The sequence below is a fragment of the Hyperoodon ampullatus genome (genome assembly GCF_949752795.1).
Source record: "Hyperoodon ampullatus genome assembly, chromosome: 6".
NCBI classification, from domain to species: domain Eukaryota; kingdom Metazoa; phylum Chordata; class Mammalia; order Artiodactyla; family Ziphiidae; genus Hyperoodon; species Hyperoodon ampullatus.
In genome coordinates this window covers 2533559-2548165 of record NC_136919.1, presented here as the reverse complement: position 1 = coordinate 2548165, position 14607 = coordinate 2533559, and the positions used below count along the sequence as shown (strand labels likewise).

Below are 14607 nucleotides of genomic sequence, written 5' to 3'. Positions count from 1 at the left end.
CACGCACACTGCCCCCCTTTTGCCCCCACCGTGGTCTCCCCTGGACCCAGCCAGAGCCTGAAGCGTATGAGGCCCTCAGTACACGTGGACAAATGCACAGTGCACACATGACGTGGGTGGGTGGCAGGAGGACGGCCGGAGGGTGACAGCGCAGGAGCCCTGGGTCTCACTTGCACAGAGCCCTCTGTGCCCCAGGCAGCCCTGACTCTCTCCCCAGCTCCCTGTGGTGCTCAAGCCGAGTCCCCATGGCCTTGCTGAGCCGAGCCCTGCGTGTGGCCGCCACCTGTCCTCGCCGGAGCCCTGCCCAGGGCCTGGGGCTGCGACTCCTGACCAGTGGGGCCCGGCCCACCCCTGAGAAGAGCGTGCCCTACCAGCAGACCCTGAAAGAGACACGGGATCCCTGGGCAGGTGCCCAGGGCCCAAGCCGGCCCCTGCCCAGCACAGCCAATGTAGTGATCATCGGCGGGGGCAGCTTGGGCTGCCAGACCCTCTACCACCTGGCCAAGCTGGGCATGAGCGGGGCAGTGCTACTGGAGCGGGAGCGGCTGACCTCCGGGACCACCTGGCACACGGCGGGTAGGGGCTTGGGCACAAGCAGGGGCGGGAGGGACTGGACTCAGCCAGGGGCCAGCTCTGGGTTGGCACCCGGAGGCCTGTTAGAGACAGCTGAGCTGGAGGGGGAGGACACGGGGGAAAGATGCGGGGTCCTTCTGAGGGTGAGCCTGCGTGCCCCCTGAGTCTCTGAAGAGCTGCGGAGGGGAGGAGGGAGCAGACGCTGACTGTGGGGTCCTGGAGGGCAGAGCTGAGACCAGAGCTGGGAGCCCAGGCAGCTGTCTATTCAAAGAGCAGAAGCCCTTTCCCTGGACGGAGCCACCCGGGATGAGGGCCGTCCACGGGGTGTAGAGGATGGACGGGGAAGGGACCATCAGGGGTGATGCAGAGCGGTGTCCTCCATGGGCACCTGATTCTCAGCCAACTAACCAGTGGGCCTATAGTAAAAGCACCTACTGTGTGCATGTCCCCAGGGCAGCCAACCTTCTGCCTTAACCCTGCGTTAAGTTTGCCAGGCTCTGTGGGGAAAACACTCCCACTTTGGCCAATGTGAGCGTGATGTCGCTGGATGTGGAGCTGGGAAGAGGTTCAGGCATCCCGTGTCTTGAGAGCTGACACAGCCGGCCCTGCACACCACTGCCCCTGCCTACCCACCGTCCTGTCTCGGCTGGGCCCACACAGCCTCTCCCCCACTGCTCCCTCTCCCCTGGCCTCCCGCTCCCCAAACTCTGCTCGGAAGGGAGCAGCTTTGCTGGTGAAGAGGCTGCCTTTGGACTTCAGTCAGTCCTGGGTTGGGGTCCTGGCCCCATCATCACCTGTCCTGTGATCCCGGGCACAGAACCGTTTGGTGCCACCTTAATTTCACTATAAAATGGTCATGCCTGCCTCCCAGGACTGCTCTGTCACCCAGTGATGGGCTCAGTACACAGTAGGTGCTCCATAAATGGGAGTCTTGGGGATTGTCACTCTCCGAGCTGCCCAAGGGCGATGTCCCGAACTCAGCTTTGACCCCGTCACTTCCCGCTCATCAGCCTCTCGGGGCTCTCCATGGCCTGCAGAGACGCTCCCCGCCCACTGCCTGGTCTTCAGGAGCCCTGGCCTGCTGCGAGGTGCCGGGGTGCAGCACCACAGTGCTGGGGCTGACAGCGCCCCGTCCTTCCCCCGCCAGGCCTGCTGTGGCAGCTGCGGCCCAGCGACGTGGAGGTGGAGCTTCTGGCCCACACGAGGCGCGTGGTGAGCCGCGACCTGGAGGAGGAGACGGGGCTGCACACGGGCTGGATCCAGAACGGGGGCCTGTTCATCGCGTCCAACCGGCAGCGTCTGGATGAGTACAAGAGGCTCATGTCGGTGGGTGCACCCCTGCCAGGGCGGGGACTCATGTCCTGGGTGCACTCCCGCCCGGGCGAGCCAGTCGTGTTGGTGTGTGCCGCCCTGCCGGTGGTGGGTGGGGCAGCGTAGCACAGGGAAGGAGCCCCAACAGATCTGGGTTCAAGCCCTGGTGCTGCCCTTGCTGGCCGGGCCACCTGGGCCAAGCAGCGTTGCCTCTGAGCCTCGGCATCCTCACCTTTAAAATGGGACCGTGTTGCACAGCACCGTTTGCCGAGCCTCAAGGCAGGAGAGGCCCGATAAACGGGAGTTATCAGCATGCACGGGTGCTCACAGGAGTCAGGATGAATGATGAGAAACTGCGCTACCCAGGAGGAAGGAGCACCCTTCTCCCGGCACCGCCGACGGGGCTGAGGGAACGCCACTGTGGGCGAGACGGCAGAGAAAGCCTTCCGTTGTGGAAGGCCCTCTGCTGGGGTGGAGGGTTGATTCCTCACCCAGAGCAGCCAGGCCCGGACCCCAAATTCCAGGGCGTGGCTGAGACTGGCTCCTCCAGCAGTTCATTCCTTATTGAGCACCAACTGAAGAGCGGCTCAGGGCCCAGCGAGCAGAGTGGACTGTGTGGTAGCAGAGGTACATTGTCAGGGATGCCAAGTTCCTCTGGGTGCCCAGGCGGAAGCAGCGGCACCTGGCTTCATTAGAACGGGCCGGGTCTCTGGGGTTAGGAGGTGGCGTCATTCTGCCTACTTCCCTCACCTCTTCCCCCAACCCCCGCCCGCCTTGCTCACTCATCAGCTGGGATGGAGGCTCCAAAGGTGCCCAGGAAACCTTTCAGCTCAGGTGCTGAGTGAGGTCTCTGCAGCTTTTCAATCCCACTGCTCGGAGAGAGAATCTGATTGGCTCAGCTCATCTCTAGCTGGGCGGAGCCTTCCTGATGGATGTATGCCTGGGGGCATTTGATTGGCTGCCCTTGGGCCAATCAAATGCGTCGGGGGTGTGGTCTGTCACAGCCCTGGGCCTGGGACAGAGGACTGCAGCGGTGTCTCTCGTCTGGGGAGCCGGTCCGACCATCAAACCTGGTGGAAGCTCAAAATATCAGACCTATGGGGATTATTTTTATTTATGTTATATAGTAAATCCTTATGTGCCAGGGACTGGTCTAAGCTCTTTAAAGGTGTCAACCACATAAACCATGATCACCCCCATTCCCCCAGGTGACGTTAGCAACTTGCCCCAGGTCACATGGCTCATGTTAGAGCTGGATGGGGGAGGCGGGAGGGCCCCACAGCCTGCTTCCGAGCACTACCCGGGCTCCTTACTCTTCCTCGGAGCTGGCCCGAGGGACGGGGGCCGCTGGGGCGCGGTAGCCGGCTAAGGGTTCCTGGGGGACACAGGGTCCGAACTGACCCTTGGAGGCCCAGACGGGGAGGAGAGTGGCCACGGGGGTCTGCTCCCTGAGGGCTCAGTTACTTTCCTCTGGGTCCCCCAGTTGGGCAAGGCCTACGGCGTGGAGTCCCACGTGCTGAGCCCGGCAGAGACCAAGGCACTGTATCCGCTGATGAACGTGGATGACCTCTACGGGACCCTGTACGTGCCGCATGACGGCACCATGGACCCCGCCGGCACCTGTACCGCCCTCACCAGGGCCGCCACTGCCCGGGGAGCACAGGTACAATGGCCTTCTGGCCCTGGGTCCCCTGCTGCCAGCCCACCCCTCCTGCCTAAGAACCCCAAGACCAGAAGGCAAGAGAACACGTGCCATTCTCTCTGCTCCACATAGGACCTGAGCCTCTAATCCGATCCTGCAGAGGCCGGCCGGCCTCAGGTTTGTCCCCCATGTCAGCTCTCCTCCCTTCCCCGAGGTCTGGCCCTGCTGGAAGAGTGAACCCACCCCAAATCTCTTCTTGTAATTTTTATCTTCTTTTGTCTCGAATACACACGTAGTTGTAGGAAAGATTAGAAAAGACAAATAAGCAAGAAAGAAGAAATGAGGATCACCCCGAGGTAACCAATGTTGACACTGTAGTTTTACTGCAAGTAATTTTCTATAAAGATGTATATGTAAATCAAATGGAGCCAAACTGCACTGTATGTGACCTTTTTACCGCAAGCATCTGTCAGTCAAATGAGCCCTCCTTTTCTTTTTTTTCAAAAAAAGCCTCTGTCTGGGGGGACACGTTTTCCAAGTCAAGGAACACGTGGAGTTAGTTTCCACCCTGTGGTCACCCCATTTCCCAAGTGGGGTCACATGAAGCCTGCCTGAGCAGAAGCAGGTGTCCTGGGTACCACCTGGGCTGGCAGTAGGAGAGGGTAGGTTGTCAGTGCTCAGAGCGCCCACATGGCTTTGGAAGCAGCTCTTCTCGCTCCCAGGTCATCGAGAACTGCCCGGTGACCGGCATCAGTGTGCGGACAGATGATTTTGGGGTGCGGCGGGTCGAGGCTGTGGAGACAGAGCACGGCTCCATCCAGACGCCCTGCGTGGTCAACTGTGCAGGTGGGAACACGTTTCTTCGGGGCTCCCAAGTGGCCACCCTGGCTGCTCCCTAAACCTGGCCTTTCTTAGGGGTGGGGGCCCAGGCGTGACCTGGGGAATCACTGCCATGGCAGACAGGCCTGCAGAGGCGCCCAGCTGGCTGGCCCCGCCAGGTGCCAGCAGAGCTGAGCTGTCTGTGCTCTGCCTGCAGGAGTGTGGGCAGGCGCCGTGGGCCGGATGGCTGGCGTCAAGGTCCCGCTGGTGGCCATGCACCATGCCTACGTCGTCACCGAGCGCATTGAAGGGATCCAGGTGAGTAGACGGCCCCAGGCACCAAGTGGGTGGTGCAGGGACCTGGCTGTGAAGCCCAACACTTGTATAGCTTCCTTCATCGCCCTGAGCGTCGGTGGCCTCATCTGTGAAATGGGACTCCTCGGGACTGGAGGTTTTGGGAGGCCTGAGAATGAAATGAAGTAGCACAGGCATAACCCGAGGGTCCCGACCCCCTTTGCCTTCGGAGCATGGCTTCTCATTGATGCCCAAGCCCGTCCTGCGTGGTGCAGCCAGTCTGGCTTTTGCCATGTTCTGTGCCCCAGGTGTTTCTGGGAACCTCTGAATGTTCGCATGCTCCCAGATGTGCCCTGGGTGCCGGTCTCAGAGAACATTGATCCCTGGGCCTCAGAACCTCCCAGGGAGCCCTGGAGACACCTCTGCCAGAGGAGGCGGCGGGGGGGAGGGGAGCTGTGCGCCCCCTGCCCTCTCCCCTCTCCTCCCTTTCTTTTTTCTTTTTGTTTTTTTTTTTTTTTGCGGTAACGCGGGCCTCTCACTGTTGTGGCCTCTCCCATTGCGGAGCACAGGCTCCAGACACGCAGGCTCAGCAACCATGGTTCACGGGCCCAGCCTCTCCGCGGCACGTGGGATCCTCCCGGACCGGGGCTCGAACCCGTGTCCCCTGCATCGGCAGGCGGACTCTCAACCACTGCGCCACCAGGGAAGCCCTCTCCTCCCTTTCCATCTCCCCTCTTCTGTGCTGGTGGCTGGTGGCTTCCTGTCCCCTTGTCACTGACCACTCCTCTTGCCTTCCAGCCTTCTCTCCCTCCCTCCCTCCCTCCATTATCCCTCCACTCCTTTCCTTCCCTCTGTTCCTCTTGCCGTCCCTCCCTCCGTTCACCCCTCCTCCGATCCCTCCCTCCCTCCAGCCCTTCATCCATCCATTGATTCATCTATTTATCCATCCATCGATCTGTCCGTCCTTCCTCTCATGTGTCCATCCAGCCGTCACCCCCTCTACCCATCCATCTCTCCCTTCACCCATTCCTCCATCATCCATCCGTTTATTCGTCCATCTAACCCTCCCGCCCCACCCCTCTCTGCATCAAACATCGACTGGATGAGCTCTGTGCTCCAAGTCCTCATCTAGAAACTGGGACTATAACAGGCGTAAGAACCTAGTTCTTGCCCAGGTGAGCTGGGGGAAGGCTACAAACAATAAAGATATTATTTATTTTAAAGCAGGCTGACAGGGGCTCCCAGGGGGCGAGCACAGGGGCTATAGGGACTCCCAGCCTATGGACCAGGGAGGTGCCCTGGCGGAGGCCGTGTCTGAAGGGTCTTTTGAGGCATCTGAAGGGTGGCAGAGAAAGAACGAGGGGGAGAAGGGGAGGACGCAGAGCATGGCAGCCGGGGAACTGCAGGCCGTTCAGAGACGCAGGCCTGAGGGTGTGGGTGTGCGGAGAGTGTGAGAGACCAGACTGACCTTGTTTAGGGTCAGCCTCCAGCAAAGAGGGTCCTGGGAGCCTCGTCGCTGCCCTGCACAAGCCTGGCTTCCCTCTGGTCACCAGGCTGGCCGCTGGGTGGACCCAGTGGCGGAGGGGTGGGGGAAGCTGGCGCGGGCCCGGGGTCTCCACCGCTCTTGCCCCCCCCACACACACACAAGGTTCCCCCGTTCGTGGAAGAGTTTAATACAATCCAGCTCATTCCTCCCGAGGGCTGCTGTGTGCACTCCGGGTGGGGCTCTGGGGAAAGAGGCATCACTGCCGCTGTTGGTGCGAAGAGTCCCTGGCCCTGGTTCTGTGGGAAATATCCCCCGCGGCCGCCAGGGGTCGCCCTCAGGCCGCAGTGGGCTCTCGGGGGCTGGGCTAAAGCTGGGGACGGGCTGGGGGCAGAGCTGGGCTGTGTCCATCCACAGAGCCCAAGACTGGGGTCTCAGTCTCTCTGTGTCCTGATGCACATGATGCCCAGCTTTGAGGCAGCTTTCAGGGAGAAGCAGGGCAGAGTGGCCCCAGGGACCCGCACCCTGAATTTTAAGGTCAGAGCCAAGCTGGGGTTATTCATGTTGCTCACAAACAGTGCCCCCACCCAGCAGCCTGTGTGTTCTGGGAACCCCAGGCTGCGCTCCAGGAAAGGGCCACCAGCCCCAGAAACTCTGAGACTTTTGTAGGAGAAAAGAGGAGATCTGGGGCTGGGGGCCAAGTTCCCCATGCTCCCCTCCACGTGGGGGGTCTGGGAGGCCAACCCCTCCTGAGGCCACACCTGGGCAGCCTGAACCTGGGAGAAGAGCAGGCCTCTGACCCTGACCTCCCACGTGGTCTGATGCCATGGTGGGTCAGAAAACAAGCTCCTTTAGGCCAAGGCAGCTCCTGTAGTCAGGACTCTGGGGCTCATGCTGGGAGGCCCCGGACACTTAGGCCTGTCTTCGGCTGCTCAGGAGGCTCCCTGGGTTGACAGTCTTGCAGCAGGACACCGACTGCCCAGATCTGGGCCTCATGGTGTTGGCCCCGGGCTGGCCACTGAGGGCTCAGGGCTTTGCCACCTGGACCACATGCCCTTTATCTTTCTTTATGGGTGGCCAGAGGGCTGTGCTGCCCTAGGGACCCCAGTTCTGAGAAGCCATCCCAGTCCTGGGTCCTAGCCGAATGCTGCCCCCAGCTCCTCTGAGACCTTGTCCCTTTCCTCTCTGGGCCTGGCCTCTGTGTCTGTCAAACGTGGTGGCCCAGAGGCTCCCTCATGGTCTGGCATCCCCACTATCTTCGACCCACTTTTGCAGAAACTGCTCTGTTGGGGCACAGAGCAATGGGAGAGGACCCATGCTCAGGGTCTGCATCCCAACTCCCCCATTACCCAGCCAGGTGAGTCAAGGTGCCACCTGAGCCTCAGTTTCCTTCCCTGCAAAACGGGTGAAAATGGTAGCTACCTCTTAGGGCTGTGCTGAGGGAGGAACCGAGTGATGGGCTGAAGGGCTGAGCACAGTGCCTGGAACATAGCAGGTGCTCATTAGGTGAGGACCACGATGACCATAACTGAGGGCATGGGATGGTCCAGCCAGCTGGTGCTTCAGAGGAAGAGAGCAGGGAAGGCTGGAGCCATCGGGCGGGCTTCCTGGAGGAAGCAGCTGACAAGATTTGGATGGGGGTGGGGCCAGGAGAAGCAGATGGAAGGAACGGGCTGAGATTAGGAGGCAGAGACACCAGTGGAATTGGCATTACACCTATAGGGTGGGCTTCCGGAGGGAGGAAGCAGTGAGGGTACCCTTGGGGCTGAGCCTTGTGGCTGAGCTGAGCCTGTGCTGGCCACTCTGGGGCAGCTGGGGCCTTGCAAGGCAGGGAGATGGGGACACTGATCCTGCTGGACCAAAGCCAGGGGCTTCCCTGGCCACCAGGTGTCCCCGCTGTCCTCGCTGTCCTGCTCTGTGGAGCGCTGGCATTCTGTTGGTTTTGTTTTTAGAGCAGTAGTGACAACAGAGGCAATGATATCTCTATTGTTATTCCTGAAGTGCTGGGCTACTGAGAACTTCCCGTGCGCCTCTGGCAACCAGCGCAGATGTTCTTAGCCCAGCTCTGCAGAGGAGCCAGGCAACTGGGAGACTCTGGAGCAGCAGGAGGGGCGTCTGCCAGTGTGTCCTCGAAGGCGGGGCGGAGGGGTCGCATCCGATGTGTCCATCTCCAGGGCAGGGGCACCGGAGAGCAGGGTTGAGAGGAAGCAGTTCCCCCAGTGCTGAGGGCCCCCGTGGGGGAGGGCCTCTTCCCACTCCGCTCACTTTCTAAAATGCTTTGGTTTTGTTTATCCGTTCATTTATTGGTTAAATCAGTAGTCAGTATAACAATGAGAACATTGTTAACTCCTGAGCAAATAGTGTCCAACTTTTCCTGTTTCCTGGAGTTATTAATAGTTTCTTTCTGGTTGTTCAGTTTCCTATGTAGCTGTGACTAATTCTTTATTCCTATCTATCTATCCATCTGTCTATCAATCTATCATCTATCTATCTCTATCATCTATCTATCTCTATCATCTATCTATCTCTATCATCTATCTATATCTATCTGTCTGTCTGTCTATCTATCTCTATCTATCATCTAGCTGTCGTTTATCTATCTATCTAACATTATCTTAGTCCTTAAAACCCCATACACATTATCAGTCCCCATTTCCCACCCCACCCTCAACTTAGGTAGTCACTAGTCTAATTTCTGTCTCTATGGATTTTCCTATTTTGGACTTTGAATGAAATGGAATCATACCATTTGTGGCCTTTATGTCTGGCTTCTTTCACTCTGCATGACATTGTCAAGGTTCATCCATGGGGTACATGTAGCAGAATTTCATTCCTTTTTATGGCTGAATAATTTACTCTTGTAAACCACAATTTATTTATCCATTCGTCTGTTGATGGACATATGGGTTGTTTTCACTTTTTGGCTATTGTGAATAATGCTGCAGTGAACATTCATGTACAAGGTTTTGTGTGGACATATGTTTTCCTTTCTCTTGGGTGGAAGTGGAATTGCTGAGTCATAGAGTAACTCTATGTTTAACTTTTGGAGGAACTGTCAGACTGTTTTCCAAGGAAGCGGGCTGTTTTACATTCTCATGAACAGCGTATGAAGGTTCTGACTTCTCCACATTCTCAGCAATATTTGTTATTGTCTCTCTTTTTGATTCTAGCCATCGTAGTGGGTGTGAAGTGGTATCTTGTGGCTTGAGTTGCATTTCCCTAATGAGTGATGGTGCTGAGTGTCTTTTCATGTGCCTGTTGGCCATATGTATATCTTCTTTGGGGAAACCTCTGTTCAGATACTTTGCTCATTTTTAATTGGATTGTCGTTCTATTGAACTATAAGTTCATATATTCTGGATACAAGTCCCTCATCAGATTTATGAATTGCAAATATTTTCTCCCATTTTGTGGGTTATCTTTTCACTCTCTTGTTGGTATTGTTGGCAGCGCAAAAGTTCTTAATTTTGATGAAGTAATTTCAACCTATGTAATTTTTTCTTTTGTCCCTTGTACTTGTGGTATCATATTTAAGAAGGCATTTCCTAAACCAGGCCACAGAGATTTATTCCCGTATTTTCTTCTAAGAATTTTATAGTCTTAGCTCTTATAATTAGGTCTACAGTACATTTGGAATTAAATTTTGTGTGTGGCGTGAGGAAGGGGTCCAACTTCGTGCTTTTTTTTTTTGCAGTATGCGGGCCTCTCACTGTTGTGGCCTCTCCTGTTGTGGAGCACAGGCTCCAGCTGCACAAGCTCAGCGGCCATGGCTCACAGGCCCAGCCGCTCCGCGGCATGTGGGATCTTCCTGGACCGGGGCACGAACCCGTGTCCCCTGTATCGGCAGGCAGACTCTCAACCACTGCGCCACCAGGGAAGCCCCGTGCTTTTTTTTTTTTTTTTTTGCGGTACGGGGGCCTCTCACTGTTGTGGCCTCTCCCGCTGCAGAGCACAGACTCTGGACGCGCAGGCCCAGAGGCCATGGCTCACGGGCCCAGCCGCTCCGCGGCACGTGGGATCCTCCCAGACCGGGGCACGAACCCGTGTCTCCTGCATCGGCAGGCAGACTCTCAACCACTGCGCCACCAGGGAAGCTCCAACTTCGTGCTTTTGCAGGCGGCTATTCATGTGTTCCGGCACCATTTGCTGAAGATTATCCTTTTCCCCATTGAATTGCCTTGGCATCCTTGTGGAAAATCAATTGACCATAAGTGTGAGGGTTTATTTCTGGACTCTCAGTTCTATTCTGTTGATCTATATATGTCTATCCTTATGTTTGTACCACTCTGTCTTGATTATATTAACCTTGTAGTAAGTTTTGAAATCAGAAGTGTAAGTCCTCCGTGTTTGTTCTTCTCTTTTAAGATTGCTTTGAATATTCTGGGTCCCTTGCACTTCCATATGAATTTTAGGATCAGCTTGTCAACTTCTGCCAAGAAGCCAGCTGAGATTTTGGTGGGAGCTGTGTTGAATCTGTAGATCAGTTTTGGGGGTCCTGTCATCCTAGCAATAGTAAGTCTTCATTTTGTAAACTTGAGAGGTCTTTCCATGATTTACATCTTCTTTAATTTCTTTTGAACACATTTTCTAGTTTTTAGAGTACAAGTTTCACACTTCTTTTGTTAACTTTATTTGTAAGCATTTTATTATTTTTGATATCGTAAACCGAATTATTTTCCTAATTTCATTTTTGATTGTTCACTGCTGGTATATAGAAATACAGTGGTTTTTGTCTGTTTGTTGTATATTGACCTCGTATCCTGCAACCTTGTTGAACTATTTTCTAAGTTATAATAGTTTTTAGTGGGGTCGTTAGGATTTTCTCTATGTAAGGTCATGTCATCTGCACATAGAGATACTTTTACTTTTTTTCCCTCTGGATGCCTTTAATTACTCTTTCTCGCTTGATTCCTGCCCTGGCCAGGACCTCCTGTACAATGTTGAATTGCAGTGGTGACAGTGGACCTCCTTCTCTTGGCCTGGTCTTAGAGGAAAAACTGCAAATAAGTATGCATTTGCTGTGGGTGTTTCTCAGATCCTCTTTATCAGGAAGTTCCCATCTATTCCTAGACATTGGGTGTTTTTACCATGGAAGTGTTTTATCTGCCAAACGCTTTTTTTTGCATCTATTGAAATAATTAGTGGTTTTTGTCCTTTATCGATAATGGTATATTACACAGATTTTCAGTTGTTAAACCAACCTTGCATTCCCGGGATAAATCCCATTTGGTCATGGTATATAATCCTTTTTCTATGTTGCTGGATTCAGTTTCCTAGTATTTTGTCAAGGCTATTTGCATCTATATTCATAACTGTCATAATTTTCCCCCAAACATCTCAACAGATCTGTCAAACACCTATCAGGAATATTTTCTGCATACTCATACATGGCAGAGAAATCACATAAAGTCTGTAAGTCCCATTCCCCTCCCCTGAAGGAGTCCTCCCGCTGCCTTCTGATCTTCTCCATCAGCCTCTGATCGGCTGTTACCCTGGGACCTTCTTCACCCATCTTCTGTTTGGATCTGCTGCTCTCTGGATCCATGGCATGGTCTCTGGCCACTTACTGAGAAGGGTACCTGGAAAGTAAACGTTTTTGTGGACGTGAATGTCTGAAGAAAATCTTTATTCTTTCTTACAGTCGGTTGATGAATTGACTGGGTCAAGAATTCTGTATTTAAATTCGTCTTTCAGAATTTTGAGGACTTTGCTCCAGGTCTTCAGCCTCCAGGAATGCTGTTTCTTTGTTTAGGACCCACCTGTTCACCTGATGTTCCATCCTGATGTGGCCTTGGTGCAGGCCTGGTCCAGTCCCAGGGCTTGGTGGGCACTTGTGGGCCCTTCAGTACTGAGATTCATGATTTTCAGTCGGAGAAATCATCTTGGAGTTTTGCTTTGACTTTCCTTCTACTCCATTTTCTCTGTTTTCTCTTCCTGGAACCCCTGTAAGGTGGACGTCAGACCTTCAGAATTGACTTTCTAATTTTCTTATTTTTTCCCTTTCCTGATTTCCATGCCTTAATCTGTTTTAGCCTAATATCTGGAAGATGTCCTTGGCCTTATCCAGTCCTTCTGTTGAATGCCGTTCTCTTTGGTGAGGGACCTCCATGTCAGCGTCCGGAGTCTTCCCCAGACCACTCAGTGTCTCCACAGAAGACTCTCCAATCTGTTGTTGAGGGGGGATGGCAGCCCCCTCCTCACCTCCCCGGAGCCTGGAGCCCCTGGGGACCCATTTCTCCAGAGACAGACCTCAGGGCCCCTGCAGGGTAGGGCCAGGGCCAGGCCCTGGGCTGCGCGCGGTGGGGATGGAACGGATCTGGGTCCAATTGCTTTGAAGAGACCCTAGTCCAACTTCCTGTTCACGTACACGCACATACTCTCTCTCACACTCATGCACACGTGCACACTCACACACATGCGTGCGTGCACACATACACGCTCAGCCCACCGCCCCCTGCAGAGGGACCTGGGGTTGCCTTAGGCTAGGTCTTTGCAGCTTGGAGGGGACTGGACAGAGGCTGGCAAACTGTCTCCCCTCCCCCAGCCCTGAGCTAAGGCACCGGCCCTCCCCCATCCACTCTGCACCCTCCAGTGTTGGTTGAGATCCCCCGTCTGCTGTGTTCTGTGGGTTAGCCTTTTTTCTTCCCTCCCTCCCTCCTTCCATCTTTGCTGCTATTTTATGGGGTTTCAATGGGGTGGTTTGTCCACTGAGTGACCCGAGGCCCCAGGTCCACCCTGTCCTCAAGGTCCTACAACGGGGAGGTGGCACCGTGGGCCCGGCTTGGGTCTGTGACCCTGACCCCGAGGCCCCTGTGCTCCACCTTGCAGAACATGCCCAATGTCCGTGACCACGACGCCTCCATCTACCTCCGCCTCCAAGGGGACGCCTTGTCCGTGGGCGGCTACGAGGCCAACCCCATCTTCTTGGAGGAGGTGAGACACCAGGGCTCGAGGGAGGGGTCGGGGCTGTGTCTCAGCGTGGAGGAGCCTTCTTCTGGAGGCTGTCCCCCCGGAGCTCCCCCGACCCTGGGGGCTTACCTGAGAAGTGGCAGGTCCCCTATCCCACAAAGTCAAGCCCATTTTTTCCAACCCCTGAAGAACCTGGCACACAGGCAGATCCAGACTCGGGGCAGGTGGAGGGCTTGCCTCAAAACATCAATCGTCAGAGGCTGCAAAGTGTGAAATAATGACTTTAGAAGATTATGAAAGCGTTGAAGCCCTCTGTCCATCAACAAACAATCCCATGCCCTCCCCCGCCCCCCGTGGTTGCAGCTGTATCTATCTCCCTCCGGCCTGGGCTGCTCTCCTGGCAGCTCCAGGGGTTCATGCAGGGCCAGCGGCCCCCTCAGCACCCCCAGCCCCCTCGAGCATGTACGGACCACCCCAGCTCCCGTACTCATGCATTTAGTCTACACATTGAACAACAAAATGAGTCCTTTCAGCCAGATACTGTTTAACTTTGGGGAGAAAGAGGGAGACCAAGATAAGAGTCCCTGTCCCCAGAGGCCTCTGTTCTGGTGGGGAGACACACAGTAAATAAGCAAAGAAGTAATGCAATTTGGGATGGTGGTCTGTGCCCTGAGTGAAGTTAGCAGGTTGAGGATAAGCCTAGCGAGACTGGCGTGGAAGGATGTCCTTTGGACTGTGGTCGGGCAGGGCTCCCTGAGGAACTGACATCGAGCAGAGAGCCCTGCAGACAGAAGGCGGGGGAGGGGCTGCCCCAGGTGGCGGTGAAGGCCCTGAGGTCAGATCAGGCTTGCTTTTCCCGAAGACCCGAAGGAAGGTCAGCCTGGCTGTGGGTTGGTGGTAGACGTGGGCAGGGTCCGCTCACACAGGGCCGATCTGACTTAGGTGAATGGGGTGAAGGAGGGCGGGAAGCAGGGCGACCGGGCAGAGGCCAGGGCAACAATCAAGGGCAGAGCAGGTGGGCCTGGGTCGGGGCGGGAACGGGGAGCAGACGGGCCGCTGGGGGGTCGGGGGAGGGGACACACACTGAGGGGACCAGCCCAGCGCTGTCACCACCTGATCGAGAGGCTGGCCAGGCCCTGCCTGGCTCTCACTCCCGTGGGGCGCTGTCACAGGTCAGGTTCCCTGCCCACCTCCCCAGGTGTCGGACAAGTTTGCCTTTGGCCTCTTCGACCTGGACTGGGATGTGTTCACCCAGCACATTGAAGGCGCCATCAACCGGGTCCCCGTGCTGGAGAAAACGGGGATTAAGTCCACAGTCTGCGGCCCAGGTGAGTGGGGGGGCCCTGGAGCTGGGGGTGGGCTGCCCCCTGAGGCTGGCCTGCGCCAGGCGCGCGCCGGCCACCCCTCCGTCCTGGGCCTCGGGTGCTGCGCTTGCTCTTCTCTGCGGGCAAAAGACGTGAGCTCGGTGAGGGCAGACGTTCGCCCACAGGCACACAGCCAGGCTTCCTCCCGCCCACCCCCGCGTGAGCCCCTCCCGAGGTCCCGCCGGGCTCAGTCCCTGCTTGACTTGTCCCTG

General features: G+C 55.9%; 1 protein-coding gene across 1 annotated transcript in view; it reads left to right on the top strand.

Moving 5' to 3' along the window:
* Window positions 1-245: 245 nt before the first annotated feature.
* Window positions 246-14607, top strand: part of SARDH (sarcosine dehydrogenase) — a gene marked incomplete at both ends in the record, with an annotated part of 61660 nt that continues 47298 nt past the window's right edge. Inside the window, 7 exons of the mRNA XM_079705732.1 lie at window positions 246-576; window positions 1721-1899; window positions 3368-3547; window positions 4249-4372; window positions 4563-4663; window positions 12951-13055; window positions 14230-14359. Of these exons, the coding sequence (XP_079561858.1) occupies window positions 246-576; window positions 1721-1899; window positions 3368-3547; window positions 4249-4372; window positions 4563-4663; window positions 12951-13055; window positions 14230-14359 (1150 nt within the window). The remainder of the gene's footprint in view (window positions 577-1720; window positions 1900-3367; window positions 3548-4248; window positions 4373-4562; window positions 4664-12950; window positions 13056-14229; window positions 14360-14607) is intronic.